The 22,011-nt window shown below is 36.9% G+C and overlaps 1 protein-coding gene across 5 annotated transcripts in view; it reads right to left on the bottom strand.

Annotated features, from left to right (window-relative positions):
- Positions 1 to 22,011, bottom strand: part of UNC80 (unc-80 homolog, NALCN channel complex subunit) — a gene marked incomplete at both ends in the record, with an annotated part of 248,689 nt that overhangs the window by 107,890 nt on the left and 118,788 nt on the right. For 3 of the 5 annotated variants that reach the window (XM_081242187.1, XM_081242188.1, XM_081242189.1), the window contains 4 exons: positions 206 to 306; positions 2,255 to 2,458; positions 8,662 to 8,827; positions 13,945 to 14,078. In XM_081242187.1, coding sequence (XP_081098313.1) covers positions 206 to 306; positions 2,255 to 2,458; positions 8,662 to 8,827; positions 13,945 to 14,078 — 605 coding nt within the window. The remainder of the gene's footprint in view (positions 1 to 205; positions 307 to 2,254; positions 2,459 to 8,661; positions 8,828 to 13,944; positions 14,079 to 22,011) is intronic. The other 2 variants (XM_081242190.1, XM_081242191.1) reach the window with 1 other exon arrangement.

Genomic DNA, 22,011 nt, shown 5'->3' with positions numbered 1-22,011 from the left:
CTTAGATAAGCTTCAAATGAATATAATCCAGCAGAAGACCAATCTTAGTGAGTATCCAGAGGTTCAGCTGAAATAAAAGCCTATAATTTTTCTAATAGGCTGAAATGATGGATGTTTTTAGTATAGTCTTTCATCCTACCTCCACAGATCTTACCCAGTGCCAAAAGAAATTGATCTCAGCGTTCTTTCTGAGATTCCTACTTACATGAAGCCATGACATGTTCCTGTGGTAATTCTCCTCCGTGCTGGCTGTACTCATTCCCTCTGGCTCAATGCTGGGCTCACTTGCACTCCAAGGACTCCCTTCTTCAAAAGAAAAATACCAAGAAAGGTTATATTTTTCTGTCTCCCTGGAGAGCACGTTGCTGTGGTATAGTGGTCCATGCTTTTGAATCCTAGGGCAGACTACCATGGCCAATGGGTTACAGGACATAATAGCATCGGCTTTAGTGGAGTAATATTAATAGGAGCTGCTCCCTTCACCACCAGCTGAACTGGCAATTACAGAGACATTTATGATCTCTGTTATGGTGGCTTCCATTTTGAGATATGGGAGCAGAGAAAAAGAACAGAGTCAAGTCCTTTAATTGCTGAGATGAGCAAGTTATTGGTTGAGTGTGCCCAAATCCATTCCAGACTGCCCAGACCTCGCAGGTGTAGTTAAGTAGGGACACCAACCAACCTGCAGTGGCCACAAAGGGTGCTGCTACCTCCACTGCTGCTGTGACTACGGCTAGTGCTACTGCTCTTAACACCACCTGGCTTTGCTATCAGAGCTATTTCAAAGATGGGTGGTGCCCTGGAAAAACTAAGGGAATTTGGACGTAACTGTGCCCAACTGTGGACAAGCCTTTGTCCAAACTCGTCTCTGTAGGAAACTGTGAAGGAGACATGTCACAGGAATTCTCTACTTAGTATACTAGATAACAAAGCTTTGTCCTCAAATCTACAAGCTTTTCTGGGTATTTTCTATGACAAAACTATGCTTCTAGCTTGGATAGTTTGACTTAACTGGCTAGGCTACATTGATCAATTTAAATAATTAATTCAAATAATATTTTCCCCCAAACTGACTGATGATATTCTTACAGCTCAGACCTGTAACAAAAGATGTCATAAGGTTTTTTCTATTGTCTCCTTAAAAAAATAAGCTGAATCTTAACTAATGCATAAATTAGCTATTTTCAAAGGCAAGGGTGGGTAGGTGTAGAAACATTTTCTATTTTAAACTCTCTTTGATTAAATATACTCAGCTTCTGTTTCAGCAGGCTAGATTGATAACTTATCCACATTTCCTGACTGACTTCTGAAACAACTTACTTAGAAAGAAGAGCTTTACACTTTGGTTTTCATACAGGGACTGAAAGGCAAAGAATATGCACTTCAATTTTTAACCTAACAATTAAATTCTAGGCAGCTGGTGAGACCTATCGGAAGCCTGCTTAATCTTTTTCTCGTCTACTAAGATGATGATGAGAGCCCATAGGACTAACACATTTTGGGATTCAGAGTCTCTTTGGGTCCTATAGTGACAATCTACAGCTCTGATTGTATATAAAGCTTATTCTCAGGAGTTTAATATACTTTACAATCATCCCTAATTTATCTTTAGAGCATCCTTTCCCAGTAGGCAAGGAGTACACAGAATTACTCTCATTGGGTAGCTGGGAAAACAAATCCCTGAGAAGTTAAGTGACTTACTGAAGGTCACTAATTGTTAGATGTAGACAATCTTTCCTTTCTGAAATTTTGGTTGTTTTTACTGGGAAATAGAGACTTTATAGAAGGCTTTAAGCCAGCTATTCCCAAGGGAATATCTACATTTTGCTTTAAAGGTCTTGACCAGAAGAATAAAGGCACAAAGATCTCGATTTCAAAAAACTGTCCTTGTCATTAAAATGCTTTCTTTCCCTACTGTAGCCTCCATATGCTCCCTGCTCAAGCTGTGGTCCTTGAACCAGCAGCATCAACTTTACCAGGAAGCTTGTTGAAAGTGCAGAATCTCAGGCTCCCATCCCAGAGATGCTGAATCAGGATCTGCGTTTTAACAAGCTCCCAGCTGACCCCGTGCACAATAAGGCTGGAGCAGCCCTGCTCTGGAGGGCAACATAGCTTATGGACTAAACGAGTACTCTAACCTATGACTCTGCCTTCCATCTACTGATGTACAAGAAGATGGACTTGAGCTGTTTGGGGATTCGGGCTCTGTCTTCCTACCCACCACGTCCCTGCACAGCCCACTCCTCTATGTTACCTAGGTCAGTGACAGTGTCCCTGCTCTGGGACAGCTGCAGCTTCTCAGCCTCAGACTCTGAGTCCTGCCGTGATAACTTGCTGCTCTTTAAGCTGCCGACCCGGCGAATGCTGGACAAGGAACCCCCCTTCTTCACCTGGAAACTGCGGGTTCCTTTAATCTGGAGCAGGCGGGAACCTCCTATCCTGATCTTCCTGCGGGGAACTGTATTAAAAGAATAAAATAGGGCTTTTTCCCCCTTAGTTCTCCCCAGCCAGCGTTAGAGCCAAGCTCTCCCCAACTTGTCCCTGAACAGCCTCCTCTCTGCTGGCCGGAATGAGCAGCATGTCTGGACAAGGAGCTTCTCCCAAGCCCCAAGTCAGGCGGCTTTGTTAGGTGGGCAGGAGGCTGGGTCCACCACGAAGGGCTGGTGCAGCTTCTTTCTTGGACACACAGCTCATCAGTGCTGGGAACAACCTGCTCTCTCTTTGGCCCAGAATTCACAAGCATGAGCGCGCCCTCGCCACGGAGTCCTCCGGGACTGTTAGTACGTTCACACAGCATCATTGCTTGATTCAGCAGAACCACCAACCATTTGTTTTTGTTTTTCTTTTGAAATGGGACTGACAGACTTATGTGAGTTAGGGAAAACCCTTCATGGAAAATCCCTTCATTTGGGAATACCTCATTAAGAAATAAAAACAAGAGGCGCTTCTCTCTCCAACAGTCAGCAGTGGGTTCCACTCAGCTCCTCAGCAAAGTCACTAAAAGATGTTTGCAGTGGGGTGCTTTGGGTGAACGTGAGTGTGAAATGGTTCCATTTTCAATGCACCTAATGATTTCATAGCATCCTCCTCTCAGTCAAAAGGTTGGGTGAGATACGAGTCCAAAAGTTGCAACACCCTGAATCAACCTTACAGTCTACATGAACCAAGAAGAACATGCATTACTCCTCTTTTGTGTGCTGGAAGAAACAGTCATCAGTGAGGAAAATAAAAGGGTAAAAGAAACACGTTCAACTTGAAACCTACATTTTAACCAAAAGCATCCATATTTCCCATAGTCATATCCACACCTCCTTCTTTTTCTTTTGAGGACTTGGTGTTGTCACACATTGATATGGTAAGGGTGATTTTGAAAGTTTTTGGGGCTTCAAGTGATTATCAGGAAGGGGCTGTTTTTGTAAGGTTTCCTTCTTAAGACATCAACAAGATTTCTTACTAATCATTTAAGGAACAGCTATTAATATTTTAGTGCCAATCAGGAAGATTGCATTTTAGTCTCAAGTTTCTCACTCACAGGAGAGTTAGTCTGTGATGGAACTCATACAGCTCCATAAAATGTTAATTAGTGCCATATAAAGGAGCCTAGATTCCTGTTGAATAATGTGAAATGTTTAATCTCTGATTTACTCATATGACTGAGAAAGACTAAAATTATCACCACTCAGCTGGCAAAGGCTTCATGGAGCTCCGTGAGCACATCTGGATAGAATTTCACATTTAGACAGAAATTCTCACAGCACAGTTGAATACATCCCCCAAAGACCATAATGCTCTATTTTAGTTACAGCACAAAACTCATCCACTGTATTTTTCAGTGTTATTTTTAGGTACAATTGAGACTTTATGACTTATCTGAAATGCATTTGAAACCGAATATACTTATCATTTTTAATGACTATTAATACAATTTATGTCAAAATAGATTGGGAAGTAGAGAAAAAGATTAAAGAAATAATTTAAAATTTTTACAGAGGCACACTTTGGCATTCTTTGCCTGATTTCATGATATTTTTCAGCCTACAAGTACAGCAAAATAACCCCAGATTAATATGACATGAAAAAAATTTAATTTTGAGAAACTGTTCTGTCATCACCAAAGATAATTGGAGACATTTTATAGCACTGAAAAAAAATAATGTTCAGAATTATGGCATTGGTTATTTACAAAGGACACAATATAGTTAGAATTCAGATTTGGTAAAGTACATGAAAGACATCAGTCGAGATTCTACACCACTGAAGTTTAGCCTTTATCTCCATGACAACGAGAACTAGTATGAAAGTAAAACAAATTCATCTAAATTATATAAAACATCTCTTTTCCCTTTTCTCTTACACCGCATATATCCATCAGCAAGTCCTGTTGATTCAACACTTCAAAATAGCGTAGGATTTTGAAAGCCCTGTCACCTATTCCCTAGACAAATATAACTACCAAACTGCTTGCTCTTACCCCTACTCCAACAGCTTGACTCATCTTTTAAATACATAAATCATAAATCCAAATATTATATCACTTTTCTGGTCAAAACCTGACAACAACTCTCAGACACATTTAAATAGAATTAAATTTCTAACCATATCTACAGACCCTATTTATTTGCCCTTTGCCTGACCCTCTCTGCTACCGCTCTTCCCCCAACTCATTCTGTTGCAACCTTGTTGTCCTTTTTGCCCTTCTTCACATGCTCCAAGTTCATTCCTGCATCGGAGCCTTGTTCTCACTGTTGTCTCTGTTTGGAAGACTCTTCTCTCAGCCCTTCACATGACTGGATGCTTAACATCACGCAAGTCTCAGCTCAATGTCACTTAGGACTACAATCCTTCCTACTCCAGGTCACTGCCAATTCTCTGACCCTAACTTGTTTTCTTCATACTACTTATCTCTACTTGAAAGTCCAGAATTTAACGTTATTCACTATTAAGTTATTAACTATTAGCTAATATAAACTAAAATACATGTGGGAAAATTTCCTTGTTCATTGCTGTATTCTAGGAACCTGTAATAGCACCTGGTATACAACAGGTGCTCAGTATATGACTGTTGAGTGATCACACATGTCTCAGTGTCTGTATTCTGGAATGCCAGTCTTAGTTTGTATCTGGAATATGGATAAAATGATCTGACAGATCTTGCTTGGAGATTTTAGGCAGACATTTTTAGTTCTAAGGATTATTTCATGTTAGTTTTCCTCTGTAGAATCCAAATTGTCCTCAAGTTGTTTATTTCAAGAACTCACATTTTTAGATGTTATACAAAACAGATGGTATGAAATTTTAAATAAAATTTTAATAATCTGAGTTAGCAGGGTCCCTGTGGTCCCCATTTTCACATCAGCTTTAGCATCTGGTATCAGCTTATTAAAAGGATTAAGGAATATTTAGGAATCTTCAGGAAGTTTCTTGCCAACTGGTAAAGGACATTTTATGAATATGTTCTCATTTTATCTATACTTTTAGTTTTCTGCTCCTAATTTATTAAATAACTTTCATGTAATTACATAGCCATTCTATGAGGAGAAAAATTATTAAGTATTTGTGTGTTTGAATATTAAAGGCAATTTACATAAATGATAATCATGAAATTAAAGTGTTCTTAAAAATTAATCTGAGGTTTTATTTTTTAAAATGGTGTAGAATTTACTCTGCTGAAATTTGACCATGTCAGTATTAGCAATTTTTATTTCAACTACTTTAAATAATAACTAACATAATAATTTTGAATGGGAAAAAATCCCTGTGGGATATGTTTAAAAGATGGGAGTTTCACAGAATCATGGACATTGAGAACAGAATGGTGGTTGCCAAGGGGGAGAGGGTTGGAGGAGGCATGGAGTGGGAGGCTGGGGTTAGCAGATGTAAGCTATTATATATAGAATGGATAAACAAGGCCCTACTGTATAGCACATAGAACTATACTCAATATCCTATAATAGACCATAGTGGAAAAGAATATAAAAAAAGAATGTACATATATGTATAACTGAACCACTTCGCTGTACAGCAGAAATTAACATATTGTAAATCAACTATACTTCAATTTAAAAAAATATTGATAAAAAAGAAGGACGTTTTTTATCATATGCAGTCATCCTTGTCGGAAGTAGTAGTATTTGAACAAACCTTGACTTGATACCTCTTCATACTCAGAAACTGCTAAAATCTGGCTAATCCTTCCCACAACATGGCTTCTGTTCACCATAAATTCAACACAATATAATAATTATTTGCATTTTTTAAATGTTGTGACAACAATCTGGTCTTGAAATATTAAAAAGTTTTTTTCAGAATATATCCACTCCTTACAACATTTTAAATATTTTAAATATGTTGTGTTTTCTTTATCTAGGGCTATTCCTTTTTAAAAAACATATATATATTCTTTTTCACATTATTTTCCATTATTGGTTATTACAAGATATTGAGTTTCTTCCCTGTGCTATATAGTAAGTCCTGTTGTTTACCTCTTTTATATATAGTAGTATGTATATATTAATCCCAAACTCTTAATTTGTCTCTCCCCCCCACCATCCCCTGTGGTAACCACAAGTTTGTTTTTCTATGTCTGTGAGTCTATTTCTGCTTTGTAAATAAGTTCATTTGTATCATATTTTAAGATTCCACATATAAGTGATATCGTATGATATTTGTCTTTCTCTGTTTTCACTTAATATGATAATCTCTAGGTCCATCTATGTTGCTGCAAAAAGCATTTCATTCTTTTTTATGGCCAAGTAATATTCCATTGCTTGTATATGTATATATATACACATGGATATATATATATATATATACACACACACACCCCACATCTTCTTTATCCATTCATCTGTTGATGAACATTTATGTTGCTTCCATGTCTTGGCTATTGTAAATAGTGCTGCTATGAACATTGGGTGCATGTATCTTTTCTAATTAGTTGTCTCCAGATATATGCCCAGGAATAGGATTGCTGGATCACATGGTAATTATTTTTAGTTTTTCAAGGAACCTCCATACTGTTCTTCATAGTGGCTACACCAATTTACATTCCCACCAACAATGTAGGAAGGTTCCTTTTCCTCCACACCCTCTTCGGCATTTATTATTTGTAGACTTTTTAACGATGGCCATTCTGACCGGTGTGAGGTAATACCTCACTGCAGTTTTGATATGCATTTATCTAATAATTAGTGATATTGAGCATCCTTTTATGTGCCTGTTGGCCATGCCTTCTTTGGAGAAATGTCTATATAAGTCTTCTGTAGGGCTATGTCTTTTGAGAATCATGCATTCCTTAAATTACCAAACATTTATGGAGTCACTGTCTGCAGAAAATATGCCAATGGATAAAACTGTCTTTGACTCTTTTTACAAATATGCTGTTTTCTAGTGGAATTCATTAGAAAAACATTGAAGGGTAATGAAACTTAAGAAAATAGAAAAATCAGATAGAGAAGTTAACAGTTTAAAGGAGGCTTTAAAGAGCAACTTAAAACTTTGCAATCTGGAACTCATATTTAGGATTTTCTGCATGGATTTTAATCTATATGCTCATGGTACAAATAAAAAAAAACAATGATGACAATTATTTATTGTGTCCTTATTAGGTATCTGGTACTGAGTTTATGTTTTACTTGCATTGTCTCTTTTAAAGCTTTCAACATTCCAATGTGGTAGGTGTTATTAATCTAATTTTACAGGGAAGAAAACTGGCTTAGAAGGTAAGCAACTTGGACAAGGTCACATAACTACACCATTTTAAGATGCACATTTTTTTACATTTGAACATCTCTGAAATTGAGATTTGGCTTACAACTGATGACATCTTAAGATCACTAGAGCCAGGTGGCAGTTGTGACACATTTGCTATTGCTTGTGTTCATGTGAATATCTAAAGCACCAGCAACAAAATGTACAAAATGGGTGCCAGTGTCTTTTAAGTCCCAGGAACCAAATGATAGTTGGGTGGAGGAGTGGGTGGGATGGTAAGTCAGACGTGTTTGGGAACATTCCTGAAGCAGGGACTGAAGATAGGCTAGCTTCATACAGTTGCACGTTGGCTTGTGTAACTATCACCAATAGCTTTACTTCTTTTACAGATTCATTTAAGAAATGGTGCATTACTAACACAGAGGACATTATCATATATAAAAACACAGCCACTGACAATTCTGAGTTGAAAAGTGATTAAGAATTTGAACTCTGAATTGAAGATGGTTTAGAAAACCTTTAACCAGTTTACCTGGCTGCACAAAGAATGATATAGACCGATAATAAAAATCTACATCTAATTACGTCTGAAAGTCCTCTTTCAGTAAGAATAAAGCACAAATTAAGTGATAAGAAAGTACTGCATAAGAGTTGAAGGGGAAGTATTTTTCCTTTCTTATTGGTATATAAGATAATGGTTCATCTTACAACTGATGCCATCTTAGATTCAATGGGATATGGAGAATTGCTGAGCTGGAATTAGAGTCTCTCTGACTGCAGAGTCCAACTCCTAACTAGCATGATTGCCTACCTCATTGAGTCAACACTGTTAGTACTGTACAGAGCCAACAGTTTTGGACTTCTTTCAGTGCACAATTCTGCAGTTTAGACCCTAGACCAAATATCCCATGAGAAACCCTGAAACGTGAATTAATTTTTGCTTATCCATACCTTTCTTCTCCTCAACACCTGCGTCTGATTTGAGGGTGTGGCTACTACTGTGAAGGGAATCTTTTGAGTCTTCATTTTCATCCAGGACACCAGCAAAGCTGATCTTCCTCTCATATCTGTGCCGGTCCAACTCAGGATCCAAACGAAGTCTGCAGCTTTCCAAGTCCTGAAATGTCAGTGAGGAGCACATGGATGCTGGCATCTCCCCAGCACTGCACTGGTCTTCTGGCAAACCTCCCTCCATTTTAAGCTGCACACAACAGCATTTAAACAGCCAAATTTCCCTCTATCTAATGCCAGGTTTAGACTGGGGTCATGAAAATGTTTTCCTTAATCCACAGGTTAAGGATTCAGTCTCACAAGACTGTCCCCACTTCAGACCTCAGTTGTAAGCCCAAGTTGTTACCTGTGCTTCTAACCAACTGGTTATAAATTGAAGGTTCCAACAACACCCCTCCTCAGGTTCAATTAATTTGCTAGGGGGGCTCATAGAACTCGAGAAATATTTTGCTTACTAGATCACTGGTTTATCATAAAAGGATATAATCAGCAACAGCTAGATGGAAGAAATGCACAGGCCAAGGTATGGGGTAATGGTGCCAAGCTTCCATGCTTTCTTCAAGGGCAGCGCACTCCCCAGTCTTCACGTGTTCACCAACCAGAAGCTCTCCAAACCCTGTTCTTTTGGGTCTTTATGGAGGCTTCATTACATAGGCATGATTGATTAAATTGTTGTCACCTGGAGGTGAGGGGGTGGGACTGAAAGTTTCAATTTTCTAATTATTTGGTTGGTTCATCTGGTGACCAGCTGATCCTTAGGTAATCTAGAGGCATTCTACAAGTCACCTCTTAACATAACAAAAGACACCTTGGTCACCCTCCATACTTAAGAAATTCCAAGGATTTTAGGAGCACTGTGCCAGAAACAGGGATGAAGACCAAACACATATTTTTATCATAAATCACACTATCACACAACAGAAGTAGAAAACGAATACCAAGGTGATGTTGGAGTTAAATTCTGAGGATTAAGTAAAGTTAGCTCTGCAAACTGGTAGGGAAAGGCAGTTCAGGCTTAAGAAACCTCAGGTGTAATGGCCAGAGGCTCAAAACAGGATCATGCATTGGAGGAATCTCTCACTCTCTCTTCATGATCCCATAACTGAAAGTAAGCCTTGGGGAGTGTAATTATTTAGTAGGAGTTTGGCCTGTGAGGCCCCAGTGTGGACATTTGACCTGTTCTGTAAATGTAGACTCGCTCACGCTGAAGATCATAATTAATCATTAATCTATGAAGCACTTTCAGACTTGATAAATGAAAAATATATAAAATGCTAACTTTATTTTTATACAGCATCTTTTCTAATTATGACATAATAATCCCTCAGATTCAAGTAATTTGAAAAACAAAAAATAGTTTGAAAAACCCAGTTTGTACCAAGATTAAAATCTTATGCTTTTAACTATTATTAATAAATGAAACTTTAGACTCTACATATTGTTTCTTCTTTTCCCTTTGAATTAAGAACAGAAGTTATACTTTGGTACTCAGAAAATTATATCACATTTAGAAAAATAAGGAACCACATGGAGTCTATTTAACATTGTCAAAACATATTCTAGGAATATAATTGTTTCTCTGAAATTAATCCCTTTTAGGAAAAAAAGTAACCTAACTACTTTCCATTTTGGTAGCCAAATTTAATTAGATAAGTTTCTTAGGTGGGACAAAAAGTAATAAAATAACAATTCTGATTCTCAAAAGTAGTTCTCTCATCCAACTTCTTGTATCTGCTAGTCAAAATCCTACTTATCTTTCAAAGTTACATTCAAATGTGATCTCATCCAGGAAGCCTCTTCAGATTTTTCCAGTCCCTTCTTTGGCCAACCCTGGCCCTCTGCTCCTTTCTTAAATGTGTTGTTTATGTGTTGGTTCTCCTGTTACAACACAGTCATCTCTGCATCACCCCCACGCCCACCTCTGCATCCATCACACCACCTTACTCACAGCCTTACTCTCAAATATTCATCAGTCTACTCTTCACATATGTGAACTGTGCCTTGCTTCTGATTCTTTAACTTTAGGAGCATTTGGAATCCAGCAGTGTATTCTTTATAACCTGACTTGTTAAATCCAGTTGATACAGTTGGTACAGCTTCTAGCACAATCTTTTACAAAAGCATCCAATATGTTGTTTTCCCTAATGAGTGAATATAGATGCACAGAGACTTCCTTACTGCCTTTTACTTTATTATTATGGACTCGTCTTGGCGTTGGATGGTAATTAATTTGTTTAATTCCATGTTGCTTGGTCATCAGTTATTGGTTTTACTAATTCAACAGGAAAACATTTTAATAGACCAGCAATTTTGTAGACAAAATTCTCTAAAAAATATTTGTTTTCATGTTTGGAAGTTAACAATCAGAGAAAAGTTGATTGTTATGCTTTTTATGATAAATCTTGTAAAAATGCTTTTTCCTTTTTTAGATATTATTTATCTGTATGGTTCACAAAAAGAGTGAATAAAAACGCTACCAGAAGTTGTTTTTTTGGGGGGAAAAACACATTAATTAAGTTGCATCTAGGGACCTATCTGGGAAACAATTTGTTAAGTTGGTAAAAATACGTTTTTAGCAACATTTTAAACCCTTTTGATATCATTTTTCCTTTTCTCTTACTGTCACTCCCCACCAAACCAGTGAGTGGTCTCCTGAGATTTCCTGACCCTATCAAATTAACCTTTAATTATTGTATTTTAGGCTCTTTTGTTTTCTCTTCCACACTTTGGATATAACTAGGACTTTTTTTCTTTCTTCTTTTTTTTTTCGGTATGTAGGCCTCACACTGTTGTGGCCTCTCCCGCTGTGGAGCACAGGCTCCGGACGCGCAGGCTCAGCAGCCATGGCTCATGGGCCCAGCCGCTCCGCGGCATGTGGGATCTTCCCGGACCGGGGCACGAACCCGTGTCCCCTGCATCGGCAGGCGGACTCTCAACCACTGCACCACCAGGGAAGCCCATAACTAGGACTTTTTCAAGCAAACAAATATTTCACAGGGAAATCTCTTTTATCTTGGAAATGGCCTTATGACATTTCTATCAGAAAGACTTTTTCTTGGTAGAAAGTTTATGTTCCCTATCTTCTCCCATCCTCAAATCTCAGATCCCAGAATATTTATAGCTTCTAATGTGATTTTTCTGGCTTATACTTTTATTATTCTGTACATTAGGGTAGCTATTTACTTTTACTGCTGTTAAAAATGTTACTGAATAAAACATCCCAAATATTTATAAATACTCTTACAGCAAGTGCTTTGTTAAAACTTTAGAATATTTCATTTTGATGGTATTTATGCTTAGCCTGTTAGATTCACCATTGAGTACAATTTCTTAAAAAAAACTATTTCAAGCATTTATAGCTTCTGTCTTGGTAAAACAGTTTTATGATACTGTTTTTTCTACAATAGTTAAAAAATGTGATTTGAGTTTTCTTTATCATCAACTGTAGTTAGATAGGTTAAACATGAGAAAGCATCTTTCCCATTTATTTTATAAAGGTCATATCCCAATACAATATATGAACCTATACTTGACAATGAAAATCCTAGCTTAATGAATAAAAGATTTGTGAGACCTAGTTAAAGGCAATGAAAAATTTCCTCTTATTAACTGAATGACTGCAGCCTCTGTTTTAGTTTAATTTCTTGGCATTTTCTCCTAGACAGCCAGTTGATTATACAGTCATTTTAAAAAGATTTGACTAACTTTTTAAAAAAATGAAATTTCTTACAATAATAAGGAATATTAAACTATAGCTTTATAGTGTTGAAAGAAAGAACAAAAATAAGTGACTCAAACTTCAAGATTCTTTATGTTTTTAAATCATAATAGGTCAAAATGGTGACCACTAAAAATCTGTAAATTTAAAAGTAGATGTGTTTCTGTGCTTTTATGAAGACTTTGATACAATTAGAATGTTGATAGAATAACACCGACAGAGGCCTACAGATCATACTTGACTTTAAACGAAACATGTGTTAAGTGGCAGCCTTGATTTGATTTTATAGAATAGTCTCAATATAATAGGGAAGGTGATAATTCAGAAAAATCAAAGTTCAGGATAACATGCAATTAAACAAGGGCAGTAAGAAGAACTCTCTTTTTCAGTATTTAAAGGGTGCAGTTTCACAGCCCACATGTCGGTATGTTTCTCTTGAAAACATATTTTACCTATAAATATTTCCATTTTATGTTTTAGAGTGTGAGGAAACAGGCTGTCCAGACATTGGAAAATCAGAGTTAGAGGCACTGCTCAGGAATACCAGAGCACTGACATTTTTGTCCCGTTCCCTCCCCTACCTGCCCTCTGGAACTAGGTTATGGCCTTGTTTGTGCTGAGTTTGGTCAAAAAAGCAGGAGAGCTGGTGGATTGTAAAATTCACCTAAATGGAACCACACAGATTGTTAGCATACCAATTTTTCTAGTATAATAGTATAAATCTGGGTAAAGGGGGAAAAAAGAGAATTTGGTTCCTCAGCTCTAGCTGGATAATGCCTGTGACAAAAGAACCACCGGAAACTTGGTGCCTGTTAGGGAACAAAGGGCCAAGGAAAATGGGCTCTGAGGTGCGCCTCTGTCCCAAATGCTCTGTGATGACTCCTGGCTCGTTAGAATCTGTATCCTAAGTTAAATAAATCAGACCCTGATGGTACAGGTGTGTGTGTGTATGTATGTGTGCCTGTGTGTCTGTGTGTTTCCATGCGCACGTACGTGTGTGCATGCACACATGTTCTTTCTCTGCCTATCCTTATCCACAAGAAATGCTGCAGAAATAAAATATATGTTCAGAGGCATTTACATGCTAAAGACTTGAGTCTTTTTGCCCTTAGTTTAAATGAGAAAATTCATTGGAGGCACATGAATTTATGAGTTGTTAGTATGAAAAATAAATCTATCAGTGATTCCTAGAAAATGCTGGCCATAAAACTCGTAGTTTGCAGAGTAAAGGAACCTGGAGGTTCTCAGACATTCCTAGGTTAACTGACAGTGATCAATCAAACGTTTTACCCAGTGGTACCATCTTTAGTGATTTCAAGGTCAATTTCAGTTCTTTTTTTTAATAGATAAGAGATTTTCTTTTTATATATGAAAATCCCTTGGTTGAATTTTTAAACTATCTGATACATTTGGTCATTTGGTATTTGAGGAAACTCTGAATACTCAAAATCTAGCCACATGGTTGGACTCTCCAAGTAGCCTCATTATTAATATGTTTTACGTACCATCAGAGGCTCAGTGCGTGGTCTGGGCAGGCAAGAAAAGGTCTCTCTCAGGAAGGTGGTAATCTCCAGGAGAAGCTGGCATGCTGCCATCTTCAAGGCAAAGGGGCAGCCACATTTAGAGGGGTTCACAGTACCTATGGAATGAAAGAGTTCTTTTACAAGCAAACAAACCAATAAAAAATAGAGAGGCACAGTTTGATGGACGTAGCTACACATGTGTAAAATCAAATTGCATATGAGAATGTTACCTATACATGTCCAAAATGAAACTGCAAATGAGGATGTTTCCTATACACGTTCAATTTACCTGGTCCCTTTAGCATAATCTATGCATTACAATACACCTCCCTTTTTCTCCATTTTGCAACTCTATAATGAATGCCTCAGTATTAAAATGTCAATCAATAAGAATTAAATTATTCTCCTCAAGGCATCATAGGGTAACAAAATGCAGCTCCACTAGACTGGAAAGCCTTTTAATGAAAACAGAAACAGAAAGCAGTCCTGCCAGATTTTCATATCGTTATTCAATCAGGTTTAGACAAGGTACAGAGCCGTGAACTAGATTTGGAACTACAAAAATCCTGTCAGCTCACTTTGTGAAAGACATCTGTCTTGATGTTCTTAGAGCAGTGAAGTTGTTTCAGCTTTAGCCCAGATGTGTTTCTGTAGCATAAACTAGGATCACTTACTTGGTCACCTCTATTATACTGTTTATACAAGTTAGCCTGTCATATTAAGAAACAGCTACACTAGAATACGCAAATATTCTCCTTTGCTTTGAAGAACACCAGTCTTTGAATGAGTAAAACACTGCATCCACCATAGACCAACAAATGGATTTTGCTCTAAAGGCAGATAATGGCCAAGGTGACACCAGAGACTTTTAAATCCTCAGGTATAGGTCTCAGATACATGACATCACAAATCATGGAGAAATATATTGATTACTTATCAGTGTTCAGAAAAGAAGACCAAAGTCATGCCTCTCATAAAAGAAACAAAATAGTTATCTATTTCCAATGAATCAACTTATCACCAATCACTATATCATTACATATTAAACTTCCTAAAAATATCTCTAAAATACTTCCTGTGTGTTTGGCTTTCTTAATTGAATATAATATATAATTCATGGTTTATATTGATAGTAGGTAGAATTATGATCTTTCTGAAGATATCTGGCTATTTCTTCTCCATGAAAACCATTATATTTTCTACAGAGGTACCATGTGGCTGGGAACATTGCCTCTTATTAAGAATGAAAACAACAAACTCCTCTAGAATTTCCAGACTGATACTTGCTTCTACCATAATTATTTTTAAAATGCAAAATGAGCTATGTATTGAAATGAAAGTGGAACCAAAGCAGACATTCCAATCTTATATTCAGTGGAGGCTACATGACTCTAGAAATTGCCTAGATTGCAACTGTTTTTAATAAATAATTGAACACTAGATATTTAGTATAAACTTCCAGATCTGTCCTTGTAATCCTGAGGATATCATTTAGATTCTTCTTGTCAGTCCTATAGACGATGAGCTTGGTTTTAGTCCAGTCTCTCTCATAACTATCATCTGAAATATTCTGTTACAATGAACAAGTATTGACTTATAGATAACCTCACCAAAAAACTAATATACCATGCATACCATATTGGCCAATGATACTTATGTGGTCTCATGGAGATTTGAGATCATTTTGGCCTATGAAGATACATCCCTCTAAGGTTGCTTTGGCTCTTCTCTGTTCTGAAGGACCCCTAGGAGATCCAGGGCAGTTTGGGGATATCTCCTGGCAGGCCTAAACTAGGTTCTGTGATTTCTGGATAATCTTCAAGTCCTCTTACAAATCAGACCCAATACTATGAGTCATTCTAGGATAGCCTAGACTCTTGTGAACTTGAGGGAATCTTTGGGGCCAACTTTCATCATTACGCTAAAAGACTAATGTCAGAATTTGGTATTTTGTCAACAGCTAAGTCAGGAAGATTTCTCTGATTTGATATGGGCTGAGGAAGAGCAAAATGATGAAAAAATGCAAAAAAATATTACTGGTATGAAAGTGGAAAAGAAGACAATATGTTTTCTGTTAGTATTATTTAGTTCTGTCCAATGTTATATTCTAGCCATCCTTTTACATTTCATGCCTATAAGGATGAAGTAGGTTTGGCATCACTTAACTAAGGACAATCCATAAGACATCATCAGGGAGTCTGAACTTCAAACCACTAAGGAAGGTCAAAAGGAAGAGGCTTCAATGTCTTCATCAGATAACAATACTAATTCCAAAACTGTCCTGACATTTGATATTCCCTAAAAGGCAGTGGTACACATACACACAAGCTTGTATGGTACAGAACACACATATGTACAAAATGGTGTTGAGAAGGATGTTCAGGAATCTCTTTGTCTCTATTCTTCTACGATGGGACTCAATTATACTTTTAATAAGTACAATACATCAAAGATTCACAGTTCTAATAATCTGAATCCTAATATTTTAAAGTCATGTTAAATATTATAATATACTCTGATTAAATATTTCAATATTTTAGCGATTTGAGAGGCTTTTCATGTTTAATTTTATTTGCTCTACCACTTTTTAACTTTTATTTATTTGTTTGCTTGTTTATTTTAACATCTTTATTGGAGTATAATTGCTTTAAATGGTGTGTTGTTTCTGCTTTATAACAAAGTGAATCAGCTATACATATACATATATCCCCATATCTCCTCCCTCTTACGTCTCCCTCCCACCCTTCTAGGTGGTCACAAAGCACCGAGCTGATCTCCCTGTGCTATGCGGCTCCTTCCCACTAGCTATCTATTTCACATTTGGTAGTGTATATATGTCCATGCCACTCTCTCACTTCATACCAGCTCACACTTCCCCTCACCCCATGACCTCAAGTCCATTCTCTACGTCTGCATATTTATTCCTACCCTGCCCCTAGGTTCTTCAGAACTTTTTTTTTTTTTTTTTTTTTTTAGATTCCGTTGTGTTAACATATGGTATTTGTTCTTCTCTTTCTGACTTACTTCACTCTGTATGACAGACTCCAGGTCCATCCACCTCACTACAAATAACTCAATTTCGTTTCTTTTTATGGCTGAGTAATATTCCATTGTATATATGTGCCACATCTTCTTTATCCATTCATCTGTTGAAGGACACTTAAGTTGCTTCCATGACCTGGTTATTGTAAATAGAGCTGCAATGAACACTGTCGTACATGACTCTTTTTGAATTATGGTTTTCTCAGGATATATGCCCCATAGTGGCATTGCTGGGTCCTATGGTAGTTATATTTTTAGTTTTTTAAGGAACCTCCATGTTGTTCTCTATACTGGTTGTATCAATTTACATTCCCACCAACAGTGCAAGAGGGTTCCCTTTTCTCCACACCCTCTCCAGCATTTATTGTTTCTAGATTTTTTGATGAGGCCATTCTGACTGGTGTAAGGTGATACCTCATTGTAGTTTTGATTTGCTTTTCTCTAATGATTAGTGATATTGAGCATCCTTTCATGTGTTTGCTGGCAATCTGTATATCTTCTTTGGAGAAATGTCTATTTAGGTCTTCTGCCCATTTTTGGATACAGTTGTTTGTTTTTTGGATATAGAGCTGCATGAGCTGCTTGTAAATTTTGGAGATTAATCCTTTGTCAGTTGCTTCATTTGCAAATATTTTCTCCCAATCTGAGGGTTGTCTTATCGTCTTGTTTATGGTTTCCTTTGCTGTGCAAAAGCTTTTAAGTTTCATGAGTTCCCATTTGTTTATTTGTTTTTATTTCCATTTCTCTAGGAGTTGGGTCAAAAAGGATCTTGCTGTGATTTATGTCATAGAGCGTTCTGCCTATGTTTTCCTCTAAGAGTTTTACAGTGTCTGGCCTTACTTTTAGGTATTTCATCCATTTTGAGTTTACTTTTGTGTATGGTGTTACAGAGTATTCCAAATTCATTCTTTTACATGTAGCTGTCCAGTTTTCCCAGCACCACTTATTGAAGAGGCTGTCCTTTCTCCGCAATGTGTTCTTGCCTGACTTGTCATAAATTAGATGACCATATGTGTGTGGATTTATCTGTGGGCATTCTATCCTGTACCATTGATCTATATTTCTGTATTTGTGCCAGTAGCATACTGTCTTGATTACTGTAGCTTTGTGGTACAGTTTGAAGTTGAGGAGCCTGATTCTTCCAACTCCATTTTTCTTTCTCAAGGTTGCTTTGGCTGTTCGAGGTCTTTTGTGTTTCCATACGAACTGTAAAAATTTTTGTTCTAATTCTGTGAAGAATGCCATTGGTAGTTTGACAGGGATTGCCTTGAATCTGTAGATTGCTTTGGGTAGTATATTCATTTTCAAAATGTTGATTCTTCCAATCCAAGAATATGGTATATCTCTCCATCTGTTTGTATAATCTTTAATTTCTTTCATCCATGTCTTATAGTTCTCTGCATACAGGTCTTTTGTCTCCTTAAGTAGGTTTATCCTTAGATATTTTATTCTATTAGTTGCAATGGTAAATGGGAGTGTTTCCTTAATTTCCCTTTCAGATTTTTCATCATTAGCGTACAGGAATGCAAGACATTTCTGTGCATTAATTTTGTATGCTGCTACTTTACCAAATTCCTTGATTAGATCTAGTAGTTTTCTGTTGGCATCTTTAGGATTCTCTATGTATAGTATCATGTCATCTGCAAACAGTGACAGCTTTACTTCTTCTTTTCTGATTTGGATTCCTTTTATTTCCTTTTCTTCTCTGATTGCTGTGGCTAAAACTTCCAAAATGATGTTGAATAATACTGGTGAGAGTGGACAACCTTGTGTTATTCCTGACCTTAGAGGAAATGGTTTCAGTTTTTCACCATCGAGAATGATGTTAACTGTGGATTTGTTACTTATGGCCTTTATTATATTGAGGTAAGTTTCCTCTGTGCCTACTTTCTGGAGGGTTTTTGTCATAAATGGGTGTTGAATTTTGTTGAAAGCTTTTTCTGCATCTATTGAGATGATCATATGGTTTTTCTCCTTCAATTTGTTAATATGGTTTATCACATTGATTGATTTGAGTATACTGAAGAATCCTTGCATTCCTGGGATAAACCTCACTTGATCACAGTGTAGTATCCTTTCAGTGTGCTGTTGGATTCTGTTTGCTAGTATTTTGTCAAGGATTTTTGCATCTATGTTCATCAGAGATATTGGTCTGTAGTTTTATTTCTTTGTGACATCTTTGTCTGGTTTTGGTATCAGGGTGATGGTGGCCTCATTGAATGAGTTTGGGAGTGTCCCTACCTTTGCTATATTTTGGAAGAGTTTGAGAAGAATAGGTGTTAGCTCTTCTCTAAATGTTTGATAGAATTCACCTGACAAGCCATCTCATCCTGGACTTTTGTTTGTTGGAAGAGTTTTAATCAGAGTCTCAATTTCAGTGCTTGTGATTGGTCTGTTTATATTTTCTATTTCTTCCTGCTTCAGTAGTGGAGGGTTGTGCTTTTCTAAGAATTTGTCCATTTCTTCCAGGTTGTCCATTTTATTAGCATATAGTTGCTTGTAGTAATCTCTCATGATCCTTTGTATTTATTCAGTGTCAGGTGTTACTTATCCTTTTTGCCTTTCTAATTCTGTTGATTTGAGTCTTCTCCCTTTTTTCTTGATGAGTCTGGCTAATGGTTTATCAATTTTGCTTATCTTCTCAGGGAACCAGCTTTTAGTTTTATTGATCTTTGCTATCATTTCCTTCATTTCTTTTTATTTCTGATCGGATCTTCATGATTTCTTTCCTTCTGCTAACTTTGGGGGTTTTTTGCTCTTCTTTCTCTAATTGCTCTAGGTGTAAGCTTAGGTTGTTTATTTGAGACGTTTCTTGTTTCTTGAGGTAGGATTGTATTACTCTAAACTTCCTTCTTAGAACTGCTTTTGCTGCATCCCATAGGTTTTGGGTCATTGTGTTTTCATTGTCATTTGCTTCTACGTATTTCTTGATTTCCTCTTTGATTTCTTCAGTGATCTCTTTGTTATTAAGTAGTGTATTGTTTAGCCTCCCTGTGTTTGTATGTTTTACAGATTTTTTCCTCTAATTGATATCTAGTCTCACAGAGCTGTGGTTGGAAAAGATATGTGATACTATTTCAATTTTCTTATATTTACCAAGGCTTGCTTTGTGACCCAAGATATGATCTATCCTGGAGAATGTTCCATGAGTACTTGAGCAGAAAGTGTATTCTGTTGTTTTTGGATGGAATGTCCTATAAATATTAATTAAGTCCATCTTCTTTAATGTACCATTTAGAGCTTGTTTTTCCTTACTTATTTTCATTTTGGATGATCTGTCCATTAGTGAAAATGGGGTGTTAAACGTCCCCTAATATGATTATGTTACTGTCAATTTCCCCTTTTGATGGCTGTTAGCATTTCTCTTATGTACTGAGGTGCTCATATGTTGGGTGCATAAGTATTTACAATTGTTATATGTTCTCCTTGGATTGATCCCTTGATCATTATGTAGTGTCCTCCTTTATCTTTTGTAATAGTCTTTATTTTAAAGTCTATTTTGTCTCATATGAGAATTGCTCCTCCAGCTTTCTTTTGATTTCCAGTTGCATGGAATACCTTTTTCCATCCCCTCACATTCAGTCTGTATGTGTCCTTAGGTCTGAAGTGGGTCTCTTGTAGACATCATATATACAGGTCTTGTTTTTGTATCCATTCAGCCAGTCTATATCTTTTGGTTGGAGAATTTAATCCATTTACATTTAAGGTAGTTATCAATATGTATGTTCCTATTACCATTTTCTTAATTATTTTGAGTTTGTTATTGTAGGTCTTTTCCTTTTCTTGTGTTTCCTGCCTAGAAAAGTTCCTTTAGCATTTGTTGTAAAGCTGGTTTGGTGGTGCTACATTCTCTTAGCTTTTCTTGTCTGTAAAGGTTTTAATTTCTCTGTCGAAACTGAATGAGATCCTTGCTGGGTAGAGTACTCTTGGTTGTAGGTTCTTTCCTTTCATCACATTAAATATGTCCTGCCACTCCCTTCTGGCTTGCAGAGTTTCTGCTGAAAGATCAGCTGTTAACCTTATGGGGATTCCCTTGTATATATTTTGTTGTTTTTCCCTTACTGCTTTTAATATTTTTTGTATTTAATTTTTCATAGTTTGATTAATTTGTGTTTTGGCATGTTTCTCCTTGTTTTTATCCTGTACGGGACTCTCTGTGCTTCCTGGACTTGATTCACTTTTTCCTTTTTCATATTAGGGAACTTTTCAACTATCATCTCTTCAAATATTTTCTCAGTCCCTTTCTTTTTCTCTTCTTCTTCTGCGACTCCTATAATTCAAATATTGTTGCATTTAATGTTGTCCCAGAGATCTCTGAGACATCCTCAATTCTTTTCATTCTTTTTTTCTTTATTCTCCTCTGCAGTAGTTATTTCCACTATTTTATCTTCCAGTTCACTTATCCATTCTTCTGCTTCAGTTATTCTGCTATTGATTCCTTCTAGAGAATTTTTAAGTTCATTTATTGTGTTGTTCATCATTGTTTGTTTGCTCTTTAGTTCTTCTAGGTCCTTTTTAAATGTTTCTTGTATTTTCTCCATTCTATTTCCAATATTTTGTATCATCTTTACTATCATTACTTTGAATTCTTTTTCATGTAGACTGCCTATTTCCTCTTCTTTTTTTTTGGTCTGGTGGGTTTTTACCTTGCTCCTTCATCTGCTGTGTGTTTCTCTGTCTTCTCATTTTGCTTAACTTACTGTGTTAGGGGTCTCCTTTTCACAGGCTGCAGGTTCATATTTCCCGTTATTTTTGGTGTCTGTCCCCAGTGGCTAAGTTGGTTCACTGGGTTGTGTAGGCTTCCTGGTGGAGGGGACCTGGTCTGTGTTCTGGTGGATGAGGCTGCATCTTATCTTTCTGGTGGGCAGGTCTGTGTCCAGTGGTTTGTTTTGGGGTGTCTGAGACCTTATTATGATTTTAAGCATCCTCTCTGCTAATGGGTGGGGTTGTGTTCCTGTCTTGCTAGTTGTTTGGCATAGGGTGTCCAGCACCATAGCTTGCTGGTCG

This window comes from Mesoplodon bidens, assembly GCF_964165515.1.
Source record: "Mesoplodon bidens genome assembly, chromosome: 8".
In the NCBI taxonomy this organism is placed as follows: Eukaryota; Metazoa; Chordata; class Mammalia; order Artiodactyla; family Ziphiidae; genus Mesoplodon; species Mesoplodon bidens.
This window is presented reverse-complemented; position numbering and strand designations above follow the sequence as displayed.